General features: G+C 35.4%; 1 protein-coding gene across 6 annotated transcripts in view; it reads right to left on the bottom strand.

Annotated features, from left to right (window-relative positions):
* The window catches only part of mtSSB (mitochondrial single stranded DNA-binding protein), a 96,528-nt gene that overhangs the window by 62,519 nt on the left and 12,497 nt on the right, over positions 1–21,512 (bottom strand). For 4 of the 6 annotated variants that reach the window (XM_069826451.1, XM_069826447.1, XM_069826450.1 and 1 more), the window contains exon 2: positions 14,591–14,672. In XM_069826451.1, coding sequence (XP_069682552.1) covers positions 14,591–14,651 — 61 coding nt within the window. In that variant the 5' untranslated portion in view covers positions 14,652–14,672. Of the gene's footprint in view, positions 1–7,013; positions 7,141–7,242; positions 7,305–14,590; positions 14,673–21,512 lie in introns of all 6 variants that reach the window. The other 2 variants (XM_069826448.1, XM_069826452.1) reach the window with 1 other exon arrangement.

Below are 21,512 nucleotides of genomic sequence, written 5' to 3' on the forward strand. Positions count from 1 at the left end.
TTCTGCTCTTAAAGCTCTAAATCAAATACACGAATGGAATACATCAAATTTTATGACACTCAATATAAGCAAAAGTAACCACCAAACATTTTCACTTGGTAAAAAAAAAAAGAGAATTCAATATCCAATACAATGGCAAACACCTCCCTAGGACTTATGAATCCAGATATCTTGGAGTTATTTTCGACAGTAAGTTAACATGGAGCAACCATTTGAAATACATTTCTGAAAAAGCTCGTAAAAGATTCTCCCTTCTGAAAAGACTAGCAGGAAAGAAATGGGGATGCTCTAGAAATACTTTGAACACTACATACAAAATGTTTATACAGCCAGTGCTGACATTACTGCAGAGAAATTTTAATTACTTCACCTTTCATAAACGAAATAGAATATGTTCAAAACCAAGCTCTCAGGCTCATTACTGGTGGAATTAAAACAACTCCAATAGATTCTATGAGATTCTTCACTAATATTAACATTATCAAAATGACAATAGAAGAAAAAGCACTGATCCAATATGAAAAACTTATCAGATTACCAGGAAACAATTGTCCTCTCAGTAGATTTAAAACTCAAAAAAGTTTCATATCCACGGTTCAAGAATTACAACAGAAAATCAACATCCCGAATTTAAAAGAAAACTTACAAATTAAACCAAACCCTCTAACTCTATTATAGAGTATAATCAAAATTTCACACAAGAAATACTGAAATCAGAAGTAAACATTGAAATAATGAAACAACTGTCTTTAGAGACAATTAATATTAGATACCCTCCACAAAACTGGCTTCATTTGAAGGTTACAATTTTAGAAAGTTTCGAGAAATACGAATTTTAAAGTTTAAGCACTTAATACTTAGTTATGTGGGTATTTAACATAAATTGACGTAGCGGAATGTAAAGAACGATGATTTCTTATTAATTATACATTGACATTTTGTTCTAAAGTTGGATGGCAACAAAGGAAAATTCAATATAAACAAACAATGTGTAAACTTCCAAAGTAAGAACGATCAAGGTCCAAATATGAAATTTCGAGATACATGGAATACAGCGTGCATTATAGTGAAACACCACTTCTAACTCAAACATTTAATTTGTTTTTGGCTGTTTTATGTATAATTTCAAAATATAATTTCTCGTTTTTCTTTCAATGGTCTTGTACTGCAGGTCTGCAGAATTGCTTCTTTATTTGGAAGTCATTGAATGTTGCCGTTTTGAAATATGTCATCATATAAAGCGATTGAAGATTTTCAACTCTTTCTCATTGTTCTTCTTCTGGTTCCTTTTCAGTGGTTGGAAATATAATTGAAATAATGTTAGAAAATGACTATTATAGACTAATTTGGATGTTTAATAGCATTTTAAATTAAAATGCAATAAATAAAATTAAGTCCCGTGCTGTAGCGTCGTGGTCTAAGCCATCCTGCCTAGGACTCGCATTACGGAATGCGTGCTGGTTCGAGTCCTCATGAAATTTGGTCAGTGTATGGGACCAGTGCCCACCCAGCATCATGATGCACTTGGGGAGCTACGATAGGTAGCGAAAATCCGGTTTCGGAAACCAGCTATAACGGCTGGGGGGGATCACCGTGCTAACCACACGATACCTCCACACTGGTTGGATGATCGTCCACCTCTGTTTCGGCATGTGGATGTGAGGCCAGCAGCTGCCTGGTCGGTCTTGGCCCTTCATGGACTGTAGCGCCATGGATTTATTTATTTATTTTTTAAATAAAATAATTTTGACAAATAAAATAGAAACAGCTTTCATATCGTCTGCTTGATGATTATTAGGAAGACCTTTTTAGTATCTTATTTCACATTGCAGATTGCAATGTACCTCTTGGCGAAAGGGCTTTCTTTTTGCAGTAGCTATTCAGAAATTCTCCACAGCTATAAAATACTTCTTCTATCTTGCAGTCAACTATGAAGAATGGTTCAGGTTTCTTCCTAGGATTAGCAATCTCATGTCACTAGTCATCAGGAAACTCACATCTTATCATTTGGTTTATAAATTCCATATTATTATTGCACTCGAGGTACGAATGGCCTCTTCTTGGAAATGTTGCTGACATACAATAAAATTTCTTCATTATGGAAAAATCGGATCACAATAAAATTTGTTATTCTGTCCTCAACAAGATTCACATAACATATTGAATTCACGCACAGAGTCATGCAGAATTTCAAAACAAATACCACAACATTAAGCATACTTCATCAGGTGCTTTGTTCGAAACCGTTTCATCATTTATACAAAATACAGATTTCACAGTAGAAAGTGAAAGCACGAAAAAACTATAGTTGCCTGTGGTAATATGCTTCACTTTTTGAAATTTTAGGAATTTGAAGATTCTTCTGGTAATCCATACAAACTGCTTCCTTAACTTCTGTAATACCCAAAACTTATACTGTACTAATTCACAAAAATCAATGGATATTTCTTTTATGACTTCATAGTAATTACAATGATATGTCCTGTCAGGTCAGCATTCTATGTAGCGTAGGAAACCATTTCATTTAATTCCCTCATTAATCTACTTCTTTCTATAAGTAAAATATTCTGAGAACATCTCAATCCTGAACAGTTAAACAAGTGTCTCCTGTAATCTGACTCATGGTTTGTATTCTTTTCGATGAGTTAGAAGTACGTCAAAAAAAAAAATATTTTCTTTGCACTCGCATTCTGCATAGCTATATTCTCTGTTATTTCTGATACTTCCATTTCACTTATGACTTAATTTTAAGGCAGCAGCCGGAACAACTAACACAAGCATGAAAGAATGTCCATGAAACAAGCTGCAAATAAGACCTTGTTTACTTTAGTGCGAAAAAAATCATTGCATTCTTACTCAACAGTGGAAAAGTAATGAAATTATCATTCATGTTATTTTACATAAATTGCCGGAAAGCCAGTAACACAAAGCTGCACCATTATACAGCAAAACATAGGAGGAAAAGCAGAGTAGAAAAATGGACCTTGATCGTTCTTCTACAGAACCGACTGGAGCTTGATCATTCTTCTGAAGTACATAAAGAATTTAACGCTCATTTTCGAGGACCATGATTGTTTTGACAGAAAACTAGCTAGACCACATGATAGTAATCCATTTCCACTATAAGATAACATTAACTCAATTTCGATTTTTGATGGGCCTTGATCGTTTTTCCCGTGTACCCTTCATTTATACACCGACAGATCCTTGATCTCCAGGTCCACACCTGTGGAGTAATGGTCAACGTGTCTGCCTGCAAAACCAGGTGGCCCGGGTTCGAATCCCTGTCGGGCAAGTTACCTGGTTGAGGTTTTTTCCGGGGTTTTCCCTCAACCCAATACGAGCAAATGCTGAGTAACTTTCGGTGCTGGACCCCGGACTCATTTCACCGACATTATCACCTTCATATCATTCAGACACTAAATAACCTAAATGTTGATACAGCGTCATAAAATAACCCAATAAAATTAAAAAAAAAAAAATTGATCTCCAGGGAACAAGGTGCAGTTGCAGGTGTTATGTGCTGTCTCTCTCTTGGATATGGAACAACAAGTTTTGATGGAGAAATCATTGCAATAAGTGAAAGTCTCAGGAATCTTCTATGCCACATCAATAAATTAAAAAATGCAGTTATATTGTCAGACTCCATAGCAGCTATTCTATCAGTAGTCTCTAGACACACACCTTCATCTCAAACAGCAGAAATAACTAAAATGCTCTTTCAATTAATACCACTCAATAAAAGAATTGCATTCCAATGGATACCATCCTATTGTGGGATCCTGGGAAACGAGAATGCAGATGCTTTAGCAAAGAAGGGCAGCACTGCTACTTACAGACCTGTTACTAAATCTATGTATTACTCTGTGAAAAGATTTATTAAGGGCCTGTATTACGACTGTCGGATAAAGTTCTGGTTTAAACTTATCTGGCAGATGGAATATTTATCCGAAAGTTCGGTTGTAATCGAGTACTACGACTTTCGGTTATGTACAATCTGGAGGCTAAACTTCCAGATTAGCAATCCGGAAGGCAGAGTGTCAGATAGGCGTTATCCGGAGGTTGGAACTCGGTGTTGAAATCAAGATGGCTGCACGCCGTACAGCTGGTGATTTTTGGATCAATTTAATTTTGAGACTGATTCTGATGATGAAGTTCTGAAGCAGGTGCTACGTAATGTCTGAAGAGCAAAACGAATTAGGCTGCATCCAAATAATTTTGAAGAGTGGGATGACGAGATATTTTTGAGACGGATTCGAATAACGAAACCTACTACATGAAATCAATGATCAACTGAAACATAACACAGATCGGTAAGTACACGGTTAATAATAAGCTACACTATATCGGTAGGTATTGCATTAATATTTTGTATAATAGCACTATAATAATTATTTTGAAGTACCTGTAATATAACAGAAGTGAGGTTAGAATGTTGCCTTCATGCAGGTGTTCTGTTGCCCTAACAAGGTATTAAGGTGATTTATACAATAATATATGGCAACCTATAATAATAACAGTTTCAAATACTTTTACATAAAAAATAATAACAATATATAATATATCCAAATACTTTATATGGTAAACTATGATTTCTTCGCAATTGCGTTACCACTTTAAGGTACAAATGTATTCACGTATTTGGCTTCCAGTCAAGTCATATGTACCGTAAACGAAAGAAAAATTGAGTGCCAACACTAATTTCCCAAATAAAGGTGGAAAGTTACTGTGAAAGTGGAGGCCAGTAGAGAGATACGGGTAGGTGGGATCGCTCTGTCGAGATGGAAGGGGTAGGCAGCAGGGAGATGCAGCACATTACTGTGTGTCCTTACTTATTACAGAGAAAAAACAAGTTTTCGTAAGATCGAGTTAGTGACAGATTAGGTTAGTATTCTTTGCATATACTCACAATTGTCTTAAAAAAAAAAAAAGTCACTACTACATCCAAACTTTTCTCTTCTAGGCTATCCTGTAGGGAGTCTTTGCTATTTGCCTTGTTTTGGTAACGCTATTGTACAGATTTACCGGTAAAGGTATAACCAAATCTCATTATTTGTACATTTTTCCAGAAATTATGCCTTACCTCCAATGGACCAACTACTACTGGCATTGAGGTTCTATGCCACTCAGAGAACATTGACAACAGTAGGAGATTTTTGTGGTGTCCACAAAGTTACAGCAGGAACTGTTATCAATCGAGCTAGTGCTGCACTTGCTGCTTGGTTTAATTGAAGTGATGACTTGTAATGCTTCATTGGGAGTAGTTTTATTTGCGCCAGTTATTAAGTGCAAGGCTTGATTTTTTTATTTTTCAAGGGGTTCTTTCTCTCTTTTGATGCTGTTATGAATACTTCTGAATAGTATTTTAATACAAGTTTTATGTACATATTATAGGTCTTGATTAAAGTTTTCCTAGAACTGTTTCATTTTGTGTCTGCTAGTTATTTAGTCAACTGTCCGAAGATAGATTGGAACACCAATGAGGCAACTGTCAGGAGATAATGTGGTAGGGTGGCCAGTTCCCTTCCCCTTTGTTGCATATATTGCTCACCATTAGGAGTAGGCCTAACATATTTCACTAATCAGACTTTTAAGATATGCTTGCTATATATTATTAATTTAACAAACTAAAACAGTTCATTGAATTTTTGACGTGACAGTGTTTCTTCATTTCCTGAAAATTTTGGAATTGGCATTTACCTTTTTGCAAGGGAGCTCTTTCATTCATGTTAGGCCTAGTGACTCATGTATGCAAAAATATTCATATTGTTACTTTTTAAATATATTTTATTGCTTGGATCCCTTGCAGTGATCTCTTAACAGGCCAGGATGATTCAAATGTGCCATGTAAACACAAAGGTTTGATAAATACATTTTAAAAATTATGACCAGGTACTCTGCATGTGTAGGCTATTTAAAACAATAAAAATGCACTGTAGCTGCAATTCATATTTATTTTGCATACACAAAATATGGTAAAACAACATTTTTCAGGAGGCACAATCATAATCAGGTACTCTCCATGTGTATTTAAAACAAAAAATATGCACTGTAGCTGCAATTCCAGTTTATTTTATAAGCAAATATGGTAAAACAACATTTTTCAAGAGGCACAGTAATTGTATTCAGGTACTCTGAATGTGTACTTAAGACAATAAAGATGCACTATAGCTGCAATTAAATTTGAAATTTATTTATTTTGTATAAACAAAATATAGTAACACAACATTTTTCAGGAGACACAATAAGCATAATTATTTATTACATCCACTGTCTCATTATATATGCTATGGTACATGTCATATTTACAAACTAATAATATATAGGCTAATGCATAACAACTGTAATTAAACACAACACAAATACATATGCAAATACACAAAACTTGGAACATAATTTTATTATAGGCCTAGAAAACTGTAGGCAGAGCCAACTTCGGCTATAAGCCCGATTTGTTGAGAGATCTGCACGGGCCATAATTCTTAGGTCCGGCCCATCTCAGCCTGATCTGAACCAGACCTGAAACCAACCACAAACCTTAGAGTAGCTTATAATTATCACCTGAGCCCGAACCTAAACCTGAAGACTGGCAGATAAAGCAGAGGCCAGAGACCACAGGGATCAAGAACAGCTGCAAGAGATTAATACTCCAGTAGAAAGATGAGATAAAGTAATCTCCCAGTCGTCCAGGTAAAACAAATCTGGTCAACAAAATTAAACATATTTTTTTGTTAAAACATAAAAAATGGCTGATTAATGTAGCATTTACTTTCTGCCACTAATTGAAGATGTCCTTGTAGATGGACCGCCCGTTAAAACTGCAAATGTTGCTTTTGATATTCCAAACCCCATCTCTTTCTAAACATGAGGACATGACTTATTTTTATTCCAAATCATTCTTTGTTATAATGTTAGCATCCAACTTTCAACTAATGCATTTTTTTTTAAGAAATCACTGTAATAATACTGAAATTCTCACATCTCAAGTATAATTAAGTCAACATTAAACTTACAGTTCACAGATGGAGAAGGGTTTTTCACTGTGGCTAATGCATTCCTCAGAGGCTTGCTTTTTCTTCCTTTTTTTTTTTTTTTAAGCATCCTTGGGTGTAATTCGATCAGTTATTATGCCATTATCAGCTGAAATATTTAAGAGAGGGATATATACTTATATTCAGACCTTTCTGAGTTTAGCCTACACTACCTACACTGAATAAACCAGTAATTTCACTTAAAACTTACATTCATTACACAGTATAGACACCCGTACAGTGGAAGACCTTCATCTGCTGCACCAGTCGACTCTGTAATATTTTAAGAGTGGAATTAATTCTTAAGATACTTAATTCTGGAGATGTGCTTTATCATAAATGTAGGTGGACACTTCAAAGTCAGCAGCTGTAACATTATTGTATTTTCTAACGTGCTATTAATCCAAACCCATTTTTAACAATAAGAAAGTGAAAGGGTAATTCCATGATAAAATGGACAAAAATGTTGATTTTCTGATTTTATTGAATCTTTAATTTTTATAGATGAAATGAAAGAGAATTTAATACACTTTTATTTCCAGAATGAATTTTTGTATTATCAAGTTATGTCACTTACTTTTAGCACCAGTTTAAAGAATGAGTCTTGAAAGGTATTTTGCTCATTTCAAAATGCCCCATTTGCAACACTGCTTTTAAGTTGGTAAACCTGTTTGGTAATGACTGCACTGTTGTAGATACCTGCTGTTATTTGCTTTTGAGCTTCTAACACTACTTTTGAGGTAAAATATGCTATTATTATATATCATAAATTACAATTATTTAAGCATACCTATGGCTTGCGTTAGTCTGTAACCAAAATTTATTTACTTTTTATCTGGTGAAGTAAATAATTATCAACTTGAACTTATTTACATTTTGACTGTAATGTGGGATCTAACCTACACAGCAATAGCAGTAAAAATTTTCAAATCCAAAAATCGTCCAATCTATTATGGTTACAGACTAACAGAGGCTAAACATCCAAAATGAACTTTGCCATGGGTAAAAGACAGTAGTAAAGGCAAAATGAAACAAGTCAATTTTTATGTTCCTTTTTAGGTCATGTAACATGGCTAAGACATCGAAAGAGAAAGTACAAGCATTTAGGGCAAAATTAAGTGATGTTAAAAAGAAAGAAATTCGTGTGAAGGATAGATTGCATAAAGCATCAGAAAGGTCGAAGAGAAGTAAAAAACAAATAGCTATTGATCGTGAGAAAGCACGCATTAATATGCGAAAATTGCGTGCATTAAGAAAAAGCCAAGTCAAACAAAGTGAAGTGCCTAATAATGGAGATTCAGAAAAAATTTCATCTCCAAGCAAAACAGCATATGGTTCTAACCTGTCACTGTACAAGGCTGTCAGTCGTGCTAAACTGGCATTGCCAAAGAGTCCTCGAAAGAAAAAACTGTGGTTAGGAAGTTAGCAAAGTCATTTGGAATTGCAGAAGACAAAAATAAAGTCATCAGAGGAACTCCAGCATTGACAAACGAAGCAAAAGAACATGTAATAAAATTTTATCAACGTGATGATATTTCATGTATGACACCTGGCCGAAAAGACTTTATAAATGTCACCAATGATGATGGTACTAAAAGCAAAGTTCAACGCCGCTACCTCCTCTACAGCATAAGAGAGTGTTTTGAGCTCTTCCAAGCAGATAATGTAGGTGAGAATGCTGTAAAAGTCGGCAAGTCCAAGTTTTTTGAATTACGGCCAAAGTTTAGTTTACCTATAGGCAAGACCCCCTACAAATGCATGTCTCTGCATGTATCACGAGAACATGGCATTGCTTGTAAGTGCTTTAAAAAAATTCTATCCAGATCTTTTACCTATTACGGATTTCATGGTCTGTGATATTGGAAATTCTGAGTGTGTCAATAGGAAATGCAGCATATGTACACATAAAGTCGAAACACTTTTAGCTACCACAGATGAAGACACACTTTCTGAACCACTACTGTACCACCAATGGATAAGAGATAGTGAAAGCAAAATGATAAAACGCTGTATTGAAGATTCTACTGTCAACGATGCACTTAAAGCATTAACTGTTATGTCACCAAAGTACCTCTTTCATTGTTATGTGAAGAAAAAGCAGTCTACTTATTTTAGAATGCTTCTTTACAATGCTTCTGATACTGAAATTCTCCTCCAGGTAGACTTCAGCGAAAACTACAGCATCATCCATCAAAATGAGGTGCAAAGTGCACATTGGTCGCATGATCAAGTAACTTTGTTCACAGCATGCTTTTGGTACAAAGATAAGGTGAAAAGTTATGTGATTGTATCTGACTATATGACACATGACAAGTATGCTGTTGCACAATTTGTTAATGTACTTGTTGATGAACTTAAAAGTTTTGCTCCAAATGTCAGAATCCTTAATATTTTTTTCTGACGGAGCTGCTCAACATTTTAAACAGCGGTTCACTTTATCTTTGGCGACTACTGCTCCAGTTCCCATTAACTGGCACTTCTTTGCCACTTCTCATGGCAAAGGGGCAGTTAATGGAATTGGTGGTACAGTGAAACGGAATGTATTTGATGGTGTGCGAGCAGGTCGTTTTGATCCCATTGATGCCAGATCTTTTTCTGAATGCGCAAGAGCTATATCAGGGAAGACAACCATCTTGTTTATTTCCAGAAATGACATTGAAAACAAGAAAAAAGACCTCGATATTTTGTGGAATGGAATTGAGAAACTCCCTGACATACATAAGCTTCACTGCATCCGGGCACAACAACCCTTCATTGCAAAAATATCAGTAATTTCCGAAGAAGAGGGGTCATTGTTTGCCTTTAAAACTGAAGCATTCCATGATGTAAATCCAACAGTGACACCAACTGAGAACTCCAAAGAACCAGTGTGTCATATCAAATGTGAAAACTGGTATGCAGTGGATTGGCCACGATTTCAATACTGGTTTATTGGCCGAACCATATCTGTTGAAGAAGACAAAATTAAGTTCCAATTTCTTCATCAGATGAATCCTGAGCTAAATCAATTTGAGGAAGTTAATGACATTGCTTACGCTGATTCTGACAACATATTCTACTGTCTATCAGAACCTTCATATCCAATGTCATCTACAAGGTCTCGATATCTCAAGATCAGTAACTGTGACTTCAAGAACAATAAAACCCTCTTTGTAAAGAGGAATAAAGTATAATCTGTGTTTTGTTCAAGAACATTAATGTAATTTTAGTGGTTTGTTTATTTAATATATTAATGTATGGTACTATACTCTACATATTGTTTAGTTAGTTTTGATAGCATTATTTAATACATTTAATGAACAACTTGTAAATATTCACTTAAGTTCTTTTATACAACTGTTTTCCTCTTTAACCTTCAAACTTAGATCGTTATTTGAATAAAAATGTTGTACTTATTTGAGGTGAATACAATGTGGACAAAAAATGTTAGTCTGTAACCATGATCTGTTAGTCTGTAACAAATATAACAGTAAATATATTATGTACAGGTAATCTATTTTGATAATGTGATATGGTATCCTTTGCTATTGAATATACTCTACAAGGTGAAGTATAAAACACATGTCCTAAGATACTTTATGCAGTGAAATTTCTACTTATTTCAACCATTGAATAATCTTGTCCATTCTCTGTTAGTCTGTAACTAAATGTTTAAGATGATCCAGAATTTGTAAACTACTTAAAATACAGCAGGTAAACATCTTATTTGAAAGCGCAAGTTCTTTTCTACCAATTGATATCAAATTCATGGCAAATCACGTGCTTAAGATGCAAAGCACGAATATAGAAGTTTATTAATGTTGTACAAATGTTAGTCTGTAACCATGGAATTGCCCTGAAGCTGCAATAAAAAAGAGAGAGAAAAACCAAGCAAATAGTTCTATTGTAAATAGAGTATAGTCAGTTTCTGTTTTATCTTATGAAAAGATATTTTTCAGTTCTTCTGCACACAAGAGATCATTCACAAGTTTCAAAGTGAGAATCCTCACAGTAAAATTGAAATACAACTTAACATAATGTGATCTAATCTGATTACAAACCCATTACAGAGAAATCTCAAAATAAATTCTTCAGTTTAGTTACTTTCTATTTTTAGGCCTACATTTATAAATTCCAAATTCCCACTCAAATCCCTCATAATATTATAATACAATGATGTTTAATTTTTATAACAGGTCCATTTCTTGTGACCATTTCATTATTATATACAATTTATATTATATTTCAAGTCCCTATATTTGTGCTGATGTTACTATATTCTTCCCATGCTTCATTCTATATTACTGAAAAGGAGGAAAAACTAGGTTAATTTCATGTGCAACGTACAACATTAGACAATATACTGTATTTCCCTTTTTCCCATATCTAAGTTTCTATACCTAAATAGGCAAAAATTTTTAATGGACGATTGTCAGTACAATATCAAACATATGATTCTACATAGAAACTTTGGAAAAAAACTTAATATCTGCTGCTTCTGTGTTATTTTACGAGCTGTCGAATGTGGATTACAGTGAGTCACTATAGTGGAACTGGTAGCAATAACAGATATTGCATTTTAATGGAAACGTCTCTCTATCTCATGCTGTTCTTTAAAAAAAAATATGTTATCTGTGATCTAAATGGCATTATAGGTCTAATACAAAATATCCGCTCATTTATTACCAGTAAAAATACGTAGGCCTAACATATTGAAATATAGGTAATTTGCTAGAAACAGTATACCAGTACCTTGCTTTACTAATGTTGGTTAAAAATCCCAGGTCAAAGACATTATTCATTATTATCCATATCAGCGAATTTTTCTTTTTTAAACGAGTTATTGTGCCTTCGACCAAGGATTTGAAGCCTACATCCGTGAAGTACACTATTTCTAAAAAATTACCGAAATATTCACTAATAATGTAGGGTATACAACAAACTAAAAGCACACTAATATTAATTATAATACAAAAATAATTGCCACCTACACTTCTTCTGCAGTTATACATGAATAAAACAATGATTATGGAGAAAAACGCACTTTTGCTGGAATCCGTACCCCTCCTGTTTAGGCCTAATATTAAAACCAAAATACTATCATATGATAGGAATTATTACTATTCGAAAAGAAACATAACCTTTACAATCTTACCTTTTGCCTCCATGTAAAGTTTCTTCATATGTGTAATTTTCTGTTCTTCACTCTGTTCTTTTCTTGGCTGGAGCTCCAGTATTATAATAATAATGCTTACAATAAAACCTCAAAATAAATAGTACCATATAAACACGGAACATAAACATGAAATACGCGAGGAAATGTATACCAACGCAATAAATTTCACTACATTTTCAGTAACTTCATTGCCAACATAATAAAAATGTTACATCTTCCGGATAACAATCCTGCAGTTAAAATCCGCTGGTAGTACAGAACAAAATACACACAGGGACAAAAAAACCGGACACTTCTATATTTGCTTGTATTTTGTTGCCAATTATTTCAAAATGAAACAAAACCCATTTAAACAAAATAATGTTCCATTTAGCACCTTATACGACAACATTTGAAAAAAAGACCTCTGATGAGAAAATTTACAAAAAATTACAAAGGGCATATAACTATGGCATCGTTTGGTCTAACTGTTTTTTTCATTTTATGGTGCCTTAAACATTAACAACTCTTTTTAGTAACGGGTATTACCCCCTCTGGCTTGAATAACTGCATCCATATGTCTTGGCATGCTCTCAATTTGGTTAGCAATGTCTTCTTGAGGAATAAGTTCCCATTCCTCGCCAAGTGCTCGCCTCAACTCTTGTAACGATTCTGGTCTCAGTCGTCTATTCTTAACACGCCGTCCCAGCATGTCCCACACGTGTTCAATTCGGTTCATGTCTGGACTCCTTGCTGGCCATGGAAGAACATGGATTGCCACTTCTTGGAGATAATCTCCGACCGCATGGGCCGTGCATTGCCATGCATTAAAACAAAATTATCGCCTACAAATTGGCCAAATGGCACAACATGATCAGCCAAACATTCATTTATATACCTGTCAGCTGTTAGTCTTCCATTTTCAACAAAAACCAACTCTGTACGAGCATCCGTACACACTCCTGCTGAAATCATCACTCCACCACCTCCATACGTCACATTTTCGGAAATGCAACACTGTGAAAATCGTTCTCCCCTCCTTCTCCAAACTCTTTCACGTCCATCAGGTGAGCACAGATTGAAACGGGACTCATCGGTGAACAGAACACAGCTCCACTGTCCATTACTCCAATCCCTGTGATCATTTGCAAAACGCAGTCGTTCAACTCGATGCATCCTGAGAAGTCTGGGATCAGTTGCAGGTCTACTTGATATCAGTCCACTTGCTTTCAACCTCCTTCTAACTGTTTTGGCCGAAATTGGGCGTCCATGCATGTTAACAAATTGTTGGGCTACACTAGTAGCTGGCAGGTTGCGCTCCCTAAGAACTCTCAACACCATATACCTGTCTTCATTTGAATTTGTAGCTCTTGGACGACCCGAACCTGGTTTTCTGGTATATTCTAGGTTCTCTCTATACCGTTTTATGGCATCATGGGTTGTGCTTCTAGCCATATTCATAACATTTGCAATGTAACGTACACTGCGTCCATCATCGTAAAGGGCTACAGCTCGAGCCACATCTTCAGGTCGAATCTTGTTTTAAGACAAATGTTACAACCCCACTTAAACTCAGAAAATGTAAAAATAAAGAAATAACTAATGATAACGATAATGAATCACAAAATGGTTGAGACAAAATTGTTATAGCTGAGACTCCGAAAGCAAAATTGGAATATTTGGTTGTAATGGCTTGTTTATAAAACAAAAAACAATCAAAAATGTATACACGTCTCCATAACAACAGATGGCTACCATAATATTGTATGAGAAGATAATGTTTTGCAAAATACCAGCAAATATTAAAGTGTCCGGTTTTTTTTGTCCCTGAGTGTATTTAACTTCCAGATTGCCAAACTTGAGGATACGTATCTGGAGGTTTAACAGGCGATTGTAGTACAGGCCCTAAATCTACATACTTAGACTTCAACAAACAAAATTTGATAACACAATCTCAAGGGACAAAATGGAACTCTCTGCATCATAATCCACAGTTGATTCCCGATTTATCACGCAAATCATCTGTAGCTGCATTTAGATTGGCAACAGGCCATGACACCTCAAAATCTGTGCGTCAGTGGCTGACTATGACAATATCTTTGAAAAATATTGGAGTGCAAGAGGTCAAATGACTTTATTGTCAAACGCCTGACATTAGAAAACAACAACATGTTTAAAGTCAGTCTGCCTGTCTCTGTTCGGTCCATCTGTCCATGTCCACCCACCCACCCACTCATCCAAGTAACTACCTATTATATTTACTAACTATATTTAATGGAACAGTTATTAGATTTTATACCACGAAAAAAGAACTCATATAACAATGTCAACAATTTCAACAATACCATTCAACTCTAATCAGTCAGTCACTGTCGGTATAATCATAATTACAACAGTTAATATTAATGAAATATTATGTACGTACTTTTTTCCATTCTGGATGGTTCAATCTGTTGTGTGCTGAGTCTCGCGACATTGTATGACATCTTTGTTATGAGATTCAGAAGCTGCAACACAAAACGATCTCATTAGGACGTGTAAATCAACAGGGAATAATATAGGGTATAATTCCAATGTCCCGACTTCTTGAAAAAAAAAAAAAACGTAAGTCAGTGGTTCTCAAAGTGCAGTCTGCAGACCTCCAAGAAGTCCTCGAAACTCATTCTGGGTGTTCGCGAATATTCTGAATAGGGACTTTTTTTTTCCTTCAGAAAGATTTTTATTTTTTTATGTAGCAATAATATCAGAAGCACACTGGCTTTTGTTGGTCCAACTTATAAATTCCTTTCAATGTTGTCAACAAACTACGTATGTTATTAAACAGTGTAATGACTTTTTATGTGGCAATAGTGTCACAAGCTTATTGGCCATTGTTGATACAAGTCACAAAATTGTTTTATTGTTGATGACAGCCTTCTGTGTTATCACAAATAACCACAAACATCTTATAAGTTTTGTGCAAGCGAGCACGTGTGCACGCACACACACACACACACGAGATGGACCATTCCCACATTATGAAATGCCAACATACGAGGGCGTGCTGAAAAGTAATGCCTTCTAATTTTTTATGAGAAAAGTTTTGTAGTTATTTGAATGAAAAAGAAATCGTAATTTGCTACAACCTTACTGTTCATGCCTGTAGTTTTATTTTTTCACATAATCTCCCTGTCGATGAATACATTTCTCCCAACGGGTGACCAGTTTCTTGATACCGTCAATGTAGAATGTTTCACTCTGATGACGAAACCACAGCCTCAGTCCTGTCTGCACTGCATCGTCAGAATCAAAGAGATGTCCTCTCAGGTGTTCTTTAAGTTTTGGGAACAGATGAAAATCTGATAGTGCCAGGTCAGGACTCTATGGGGGCTGATCAACAACAGCAAAACCAAGATGCTGAATGTGTTCTGTTGTCATTGCACTGGTGTGCAGACAAGCGCTGTCATGCTGTAGGAGGGGCTGCTCCATATCTGGACGAACCCTTCGAATTCGTGTTTTCAATTTTTTTAGGGTTTCACAATATCTTACAATAAAATACTTTATTGAGGCTTCTGTTGTGTATACATTCTTATTAGTTGATATTAGAGGAATAAATGATAATAAATTAATTTCTAATCCTATTCATGCCCCTAATCATGAATTTGATGAAATTGAAATTAATATACCTCTTATTAGAGTTGTTAATAAGAGGATTTTTGTTGAATTGTTGGTCATACAGGCATGAATTCCATATCCACCACACCTTGAATATCCCAAAAGACTGTAAAGCATGAATTTGCCTACTGACGGCGCAGCCTTGAACTTTTTGGGTGCAGGTGATTCTTTGTGGCGGAACTGCATTGATGACCTCTTGTTTTCGGAACAGAAGTGGTGTACCCAGCTTTCTTTAAGAATTCATCGCCTTCCCGTTAGTAGCGCAGAAACAATTGTTGGCAAATCTCTTCTGTTTCATGTGAGGAAGGAGCATTTGAGGCACCCATTGTGTGCAAATTTTCCAAATCCCAGTTCTGCAATTATTGCCTGCACACGCTCCCTTGATATGTCACACTGGATTGAGAAGTGTTCCTGCGTTATGCGACGATTCACTATAATGAGTTCAATGACACAATTCCAATGAGCATCATCAGTTGCAGTATGTGGTCTTCCACTGCGTCCTTTGTCACCAGGTTCATTATGAGTACGAGCACAGTACTGATGTTGACACATTGATCACTATAAACAGCCTTCAATCTCCGATGAATGTCTATCGGGAGCACATTTTCTGCTATTAAAAACTCGATGACAACATGCTGCTTCAGACGCACCGGCATAGTGCTGGTACACACCATCATGTTTCAGGCTATAAGTCAGAGCTCTCTACTGGCAGAGATACGAAACTTATGTCACTGAAAGCAGAAAGTTCACTGAATACAATGTACTATCACTAATATTTTTAACTATATTCACAGTGATAAAAAAAAATTGGAGGCATTACTTTTCAGCATACCCTCGTATAAAAGAGAACAACCATTTGGATCTCCACTGTCGAAAATGAATTATTTGGTAATGACCGCTAGATGGAAGTACTGCTGCAAGCTATTACTCCATGCAATTCCATGCAAGTTTATAATGTGACTTCTTATGCAGTCATTAGATGGCAGCATAGTGAAATTGATAAAAGTTGTTATATTGAAAGTGCATTAAGCTGATCAATCTGTTATATGTGATCATGGGGTTTTGTCTATGATGGATGCTGGCTTAAACATCATCATAATATGGATGAAGATGAACTTGGTGATACTCATAGCAGTTGGAATGCGTTGCTTCTCTAAGTGTTCCAGTAAAACCAAATCAGGATTGTGATGAATATCTGCAGTATGGATTTGTGCCTTCCGGTGCCGGCAATCTAAGCAGGGCTGCTCAAATAGTGCAGTGCACAGTGCACTCATGAAACCTCTAATGAAGCATGGGTGGGGGTAAAGTTGTGGCTATGGCAAGTAGAACATGTGTCGCCTTGTTTTGAAATGATTTTTGGACTGGAAGATTCTATTTCTGAATTTGTGAAAATGAAAAGATGCCCACAACCAATTTTGCAGGACCCTAATTGCATTGCAGATCTTACTTTTTGGGATGACCTTACTGGTCACTTCAATATGCTGAATTTGAGCATGCAGGGTAAAAACCATCTAATAATAGACATGAAATCAACACCTTCCAAAAGCTTTTTCTCTGGGAAAGCCAGCTTAAAAAAAATTCTGCACACTTCTCGGATTTAGTTAAGTAAACGTAATTTATTTGCATTTAATACATCCTAATGTCTGAGCACTGGAAAAGGAAATACAAAGGTCTATATTTAGTTCGTTATTTTCTTGTGATTTCATAGTTTTAGTTATGATTTCGGATGTGAAGTATAAGTTGATGAAAATATGTGATGATGTTAGTGGCACTTGAATGTAAGTTTTATATACGTATTTATTTCTTTCTCCAATATAGAATACTGATAACCACATGAAAGAATTGTTTACATTGGCAACCAGTATTATAATGTTGTCATGAAATAAATTGTTAACTGCCTCCCATTGGAGATGCCCAGAAGGACTCAATATACTCTACTACATGAATTTTAAAATATTAAATGTTTACATAAATTTGTTGACAGAAAATTAAAATAAACATATTTGAATTATAAAGTGAAGAAAGAGAAATCAAACAAGTGAATATGATGACTCAGAATTTGGCAAGAGCGTTTCAAAACTGAAGTTATGATGTCAGTAGTAAGTGTCTGTGGTAGTTCAAAAGTCTTCCTGAAGCTTTCAAAGAACTTGGGAATCACACCACGAGCTCCAATAAGAAGACCAATCACCTCAATGTTTTCAAGCTGGTATTTTGCTTTGAAGTAATCAACTAATGTTAATCCATTTACATCCACATCTTTTGTTAATTCCATTTGTAATATACATTTTACAAAAAGAGATATTCACATACATATAGCTAGAAGTCATAATTCGTCATCTCAAAACTCCATTAACAACACTGATTATATTACTAAAGATACTGATCAGCAAGGAAAGTCTTCGTGAGAAAGCGAGACTTGTCATAATTCTCTAAGTATACAGGAAAGTAAAGCCTCTGATCCTTCTCAGTGTCCACACTGTGGCTGTTTCTATTCAAGTAAACACGGGGTAAAAATTCATATAAGCAAAGTCCACCATGAAATACACCGTCAGACTTTACTATCACATCATGGAAAACAAAACCATAGTTCTGGAATATTTGAGGATACGGATTGTAACCCACCATTCCCTCATCATAACAATATTGGAAATCGCACTGTGTGCATAGAATTTAACTAGAAAATGACACAATGGCAAGATAGATTTATTCTTGATGTTAATGATGAAGACTACGATCTTAATGTCAACCAATGGCCTGAATTCTTGGCTACAGCGATCAATTTACTTCCAGGTCCAAAACACCCAGCTTGGAAGTATTACCAAGATCGGAAAAACAAAATTAACACATAACCAAAAGAAATATAAACATACCACAAATCCGGAACATGCTACTAAAAGAGATCGACTGAAACATAGAGAAAAATATAAGTTTCAACTCACACAATACCTCTATTACAACCAACAGAGGAAAGCAGTAAGGTCTATCCTACATTATAAAGCCGAAAATTGTAATATTTCAACTGAAGCTATATTTAAATACTTTTCTGATACACATGAACAGCCTAATCATACTGTATGGTTCACACTGAATATTCTTCCACTCTAAAAGTAGATGAACGAATTGAAATGGACGACATGTTCATGGAAACAATAAGTACTGGGGATATTGAGACAGCCCTAAGGAGTATAGCAGTAGATACATCACATGGCCCTGATCACATCATTGTGAGAGTAATTAAAAATAAAACAGCAACAGAAATAGCTTCTGTCACTACATGAATTTAAAACTGGCTTCGTACCCTCCAAGTTTAAACAAGCCCAAACCATATTAATCCACAGAGGTGGTTATATAATGGATTTAACAAACTGGAGGCCTATCACAATATGTTCAGTGATCAGAAGAGTAAATGAACATGTACACGACCGATGTATCTGTGAATTCGTGAGTTTCAACCCTAACCAAAGAGGTTTCACCAACTCCTCTCATACTCACATCAACACTGCAATTCTATGTAAAGCCAAAACAAAGACAAAAGATTTGGCTGTTATTTTCATTAATATAAGGAAAACTTTTGATAACATAGGTCATAACCACTTAAGAAATACATTAAATGCATTACCTATTCCAACTAAACTCATAAATCTGGTCGTCAGCTTACAGATAGGCAATATCACGATTCAATCCAAGAATGGTAAAACAAAACCCATCACCATAGCCAGAGGTGTGTTACAAGGTTCCCCTTTGTCACCTATTCTTTTCAATCTATGCATTGACCATATTTTGGACGAACTAAGTGAAGACGGCATGACTACTCAGTATGGATTTAACTTAAGTCCATCTGAAGATCAATTAGCTGTAATGGGCTTCACAGATGATATTGTTATCATTGGTAAAGACAAAAATTCCACTTTAACACTCTTCAATCATGCAGTTCAACAATTCCATGAAACCGGACTAGATATTAACATTAAAAGTGTAAAGGCATATGTATTAAAAAGGGTCAACTGTTTGAGAAAATTTCCAAATCTCGTCTGGAAATGAAGTAGCTGGTTTGCAAAGGGGTGACTTCATTCGCTATCTAGGTGTCAACTTTTATGACAAGCTTAACTGTGATCCTCTTTCAACATTGACTAAACTAAGAACTGCTTATTTCTTTACCACACTTACAAGCGGATCAAAAATACAACATCATTAACACCTCAATCTGTCCTACCTAGTCTAATATATCCATTTCAGAGTGCCTCAAAAAAAAAAATTTCTAATAAATTCATACTGGATGCAGGTGTGCTGAAAGAAATATTGCAACTGCCTAATGACCTTCCTACAGATATGTTGTATACAGACTCTTCAGGCAGTAACCTCTGTCAATGTTAAAACAGGGAGGTTGAAACCCTTGCCCATGTCCTGGGGGCCTATTCACATGGTGAACTTGTATGAAATATGCAGCATCATATAGTAAGATCTAGAATAGTAACTGCCTTAAGAAACAAAGCTTATTCATTATATGAAGAAGTACACGGCATATCCAGTGAGGACAATAATTGAAGAATCGACATAAGTGCATTTAAACCTCCCTCTCTTGGAGGTTACATCATAGACCCTACTATGAGATTCGAATTGCATGAACATCAGCCAGAAGAAGTACACAAGGAAAAAAAAGAATATATGTATTGTTCATAAAAAAATTTTGATAACCAAAACCTATGTGAAGAATCGATTGGTGGTAGTGCCATTTCGTGTAACAAACCAGAAGTAGGGGTACCTGTGGTCAACTTCGAAATTTCAAATGAGAACATGGGTCACTGAAGGTATCATTGGAAACTACTTGTAAAAAGAAGCAGCTTTTACTGAAACTTTTTTTTTTCTAACTTTTATTGCTTACTCACAAAGCAAAAAAAATAGTATCTTCTGAGAAATGCTGCTGCTGCTACTACCTACTACCACTACCACTACTACTACTACTTTAACTGTTATCAACAGTTCTATTATTTACAAAGAAAAACATAATTTACGTCTGTTTTCTCCTGAATAACCTAAAGAAAAAAATTGTTCAATGGATTGACTGGCAATGACGCTGCTGATTATCTTGCCAAAAAGGGCTGTGGTATTATTAAAAAACCTGCTACACAATTATCCTATTATGCAACAAAAAGAATGATTACTTTACAATATCACAAAATTATAACAAATCATTATCTTCAAATTTCCAAAAATAAAAGATGGGAATCTGTCTCAACCCAAAACATCCCTAGATATCCAAGGAAGAATGCAGTTGCAATTTTTAGATTGTTTACAGGCCACGACTGCTTGGCCAAACATCTCCACAGGATTGGAATATCTCCTTCACCACTCTGCCCCTTATGTGAACTTCAAGAGGAAATGAATCAAGATCATCTTCAACACTGCCCAGCCACTATCAACTTGGCGTCCTTGAGTGAAAAATACTGAAGAGCAATAGAATTTATGACTTCATTATCATAAATTCAGCATTAGCAAACAACCACAACAATTTATGTCTGCAGAGCTGTATTTCCCTATACTCATCCTCCTATACTGTATCATTGGCTCGCCTCTCGAATTTGTTACCTAGTGATGTCAGGGATTGCCGTACACTGTCACAGTTTAAAAGTAAACTAGAAAGGTATGTTTTATCTCACGAAATCCGTTTTTGAGAAGTTGCTAGATTTATGCTG

This window comes from Periplaneta americana, chromosome 5 (assembly GCF_040183065.1).
Source record: "Periplaneta americana isolate PAMFEO1 chromosome 5, P.americana_PAMFEO1_priV1, whole genome shotgun sequence".
In the NCBI taxonomy this organism is placed as follows: Eukaryota; Metazoa; Arthropoda; class Insecta; order Blattodea; family Blattidae; genus Periplaneta; species Periplaneta americana.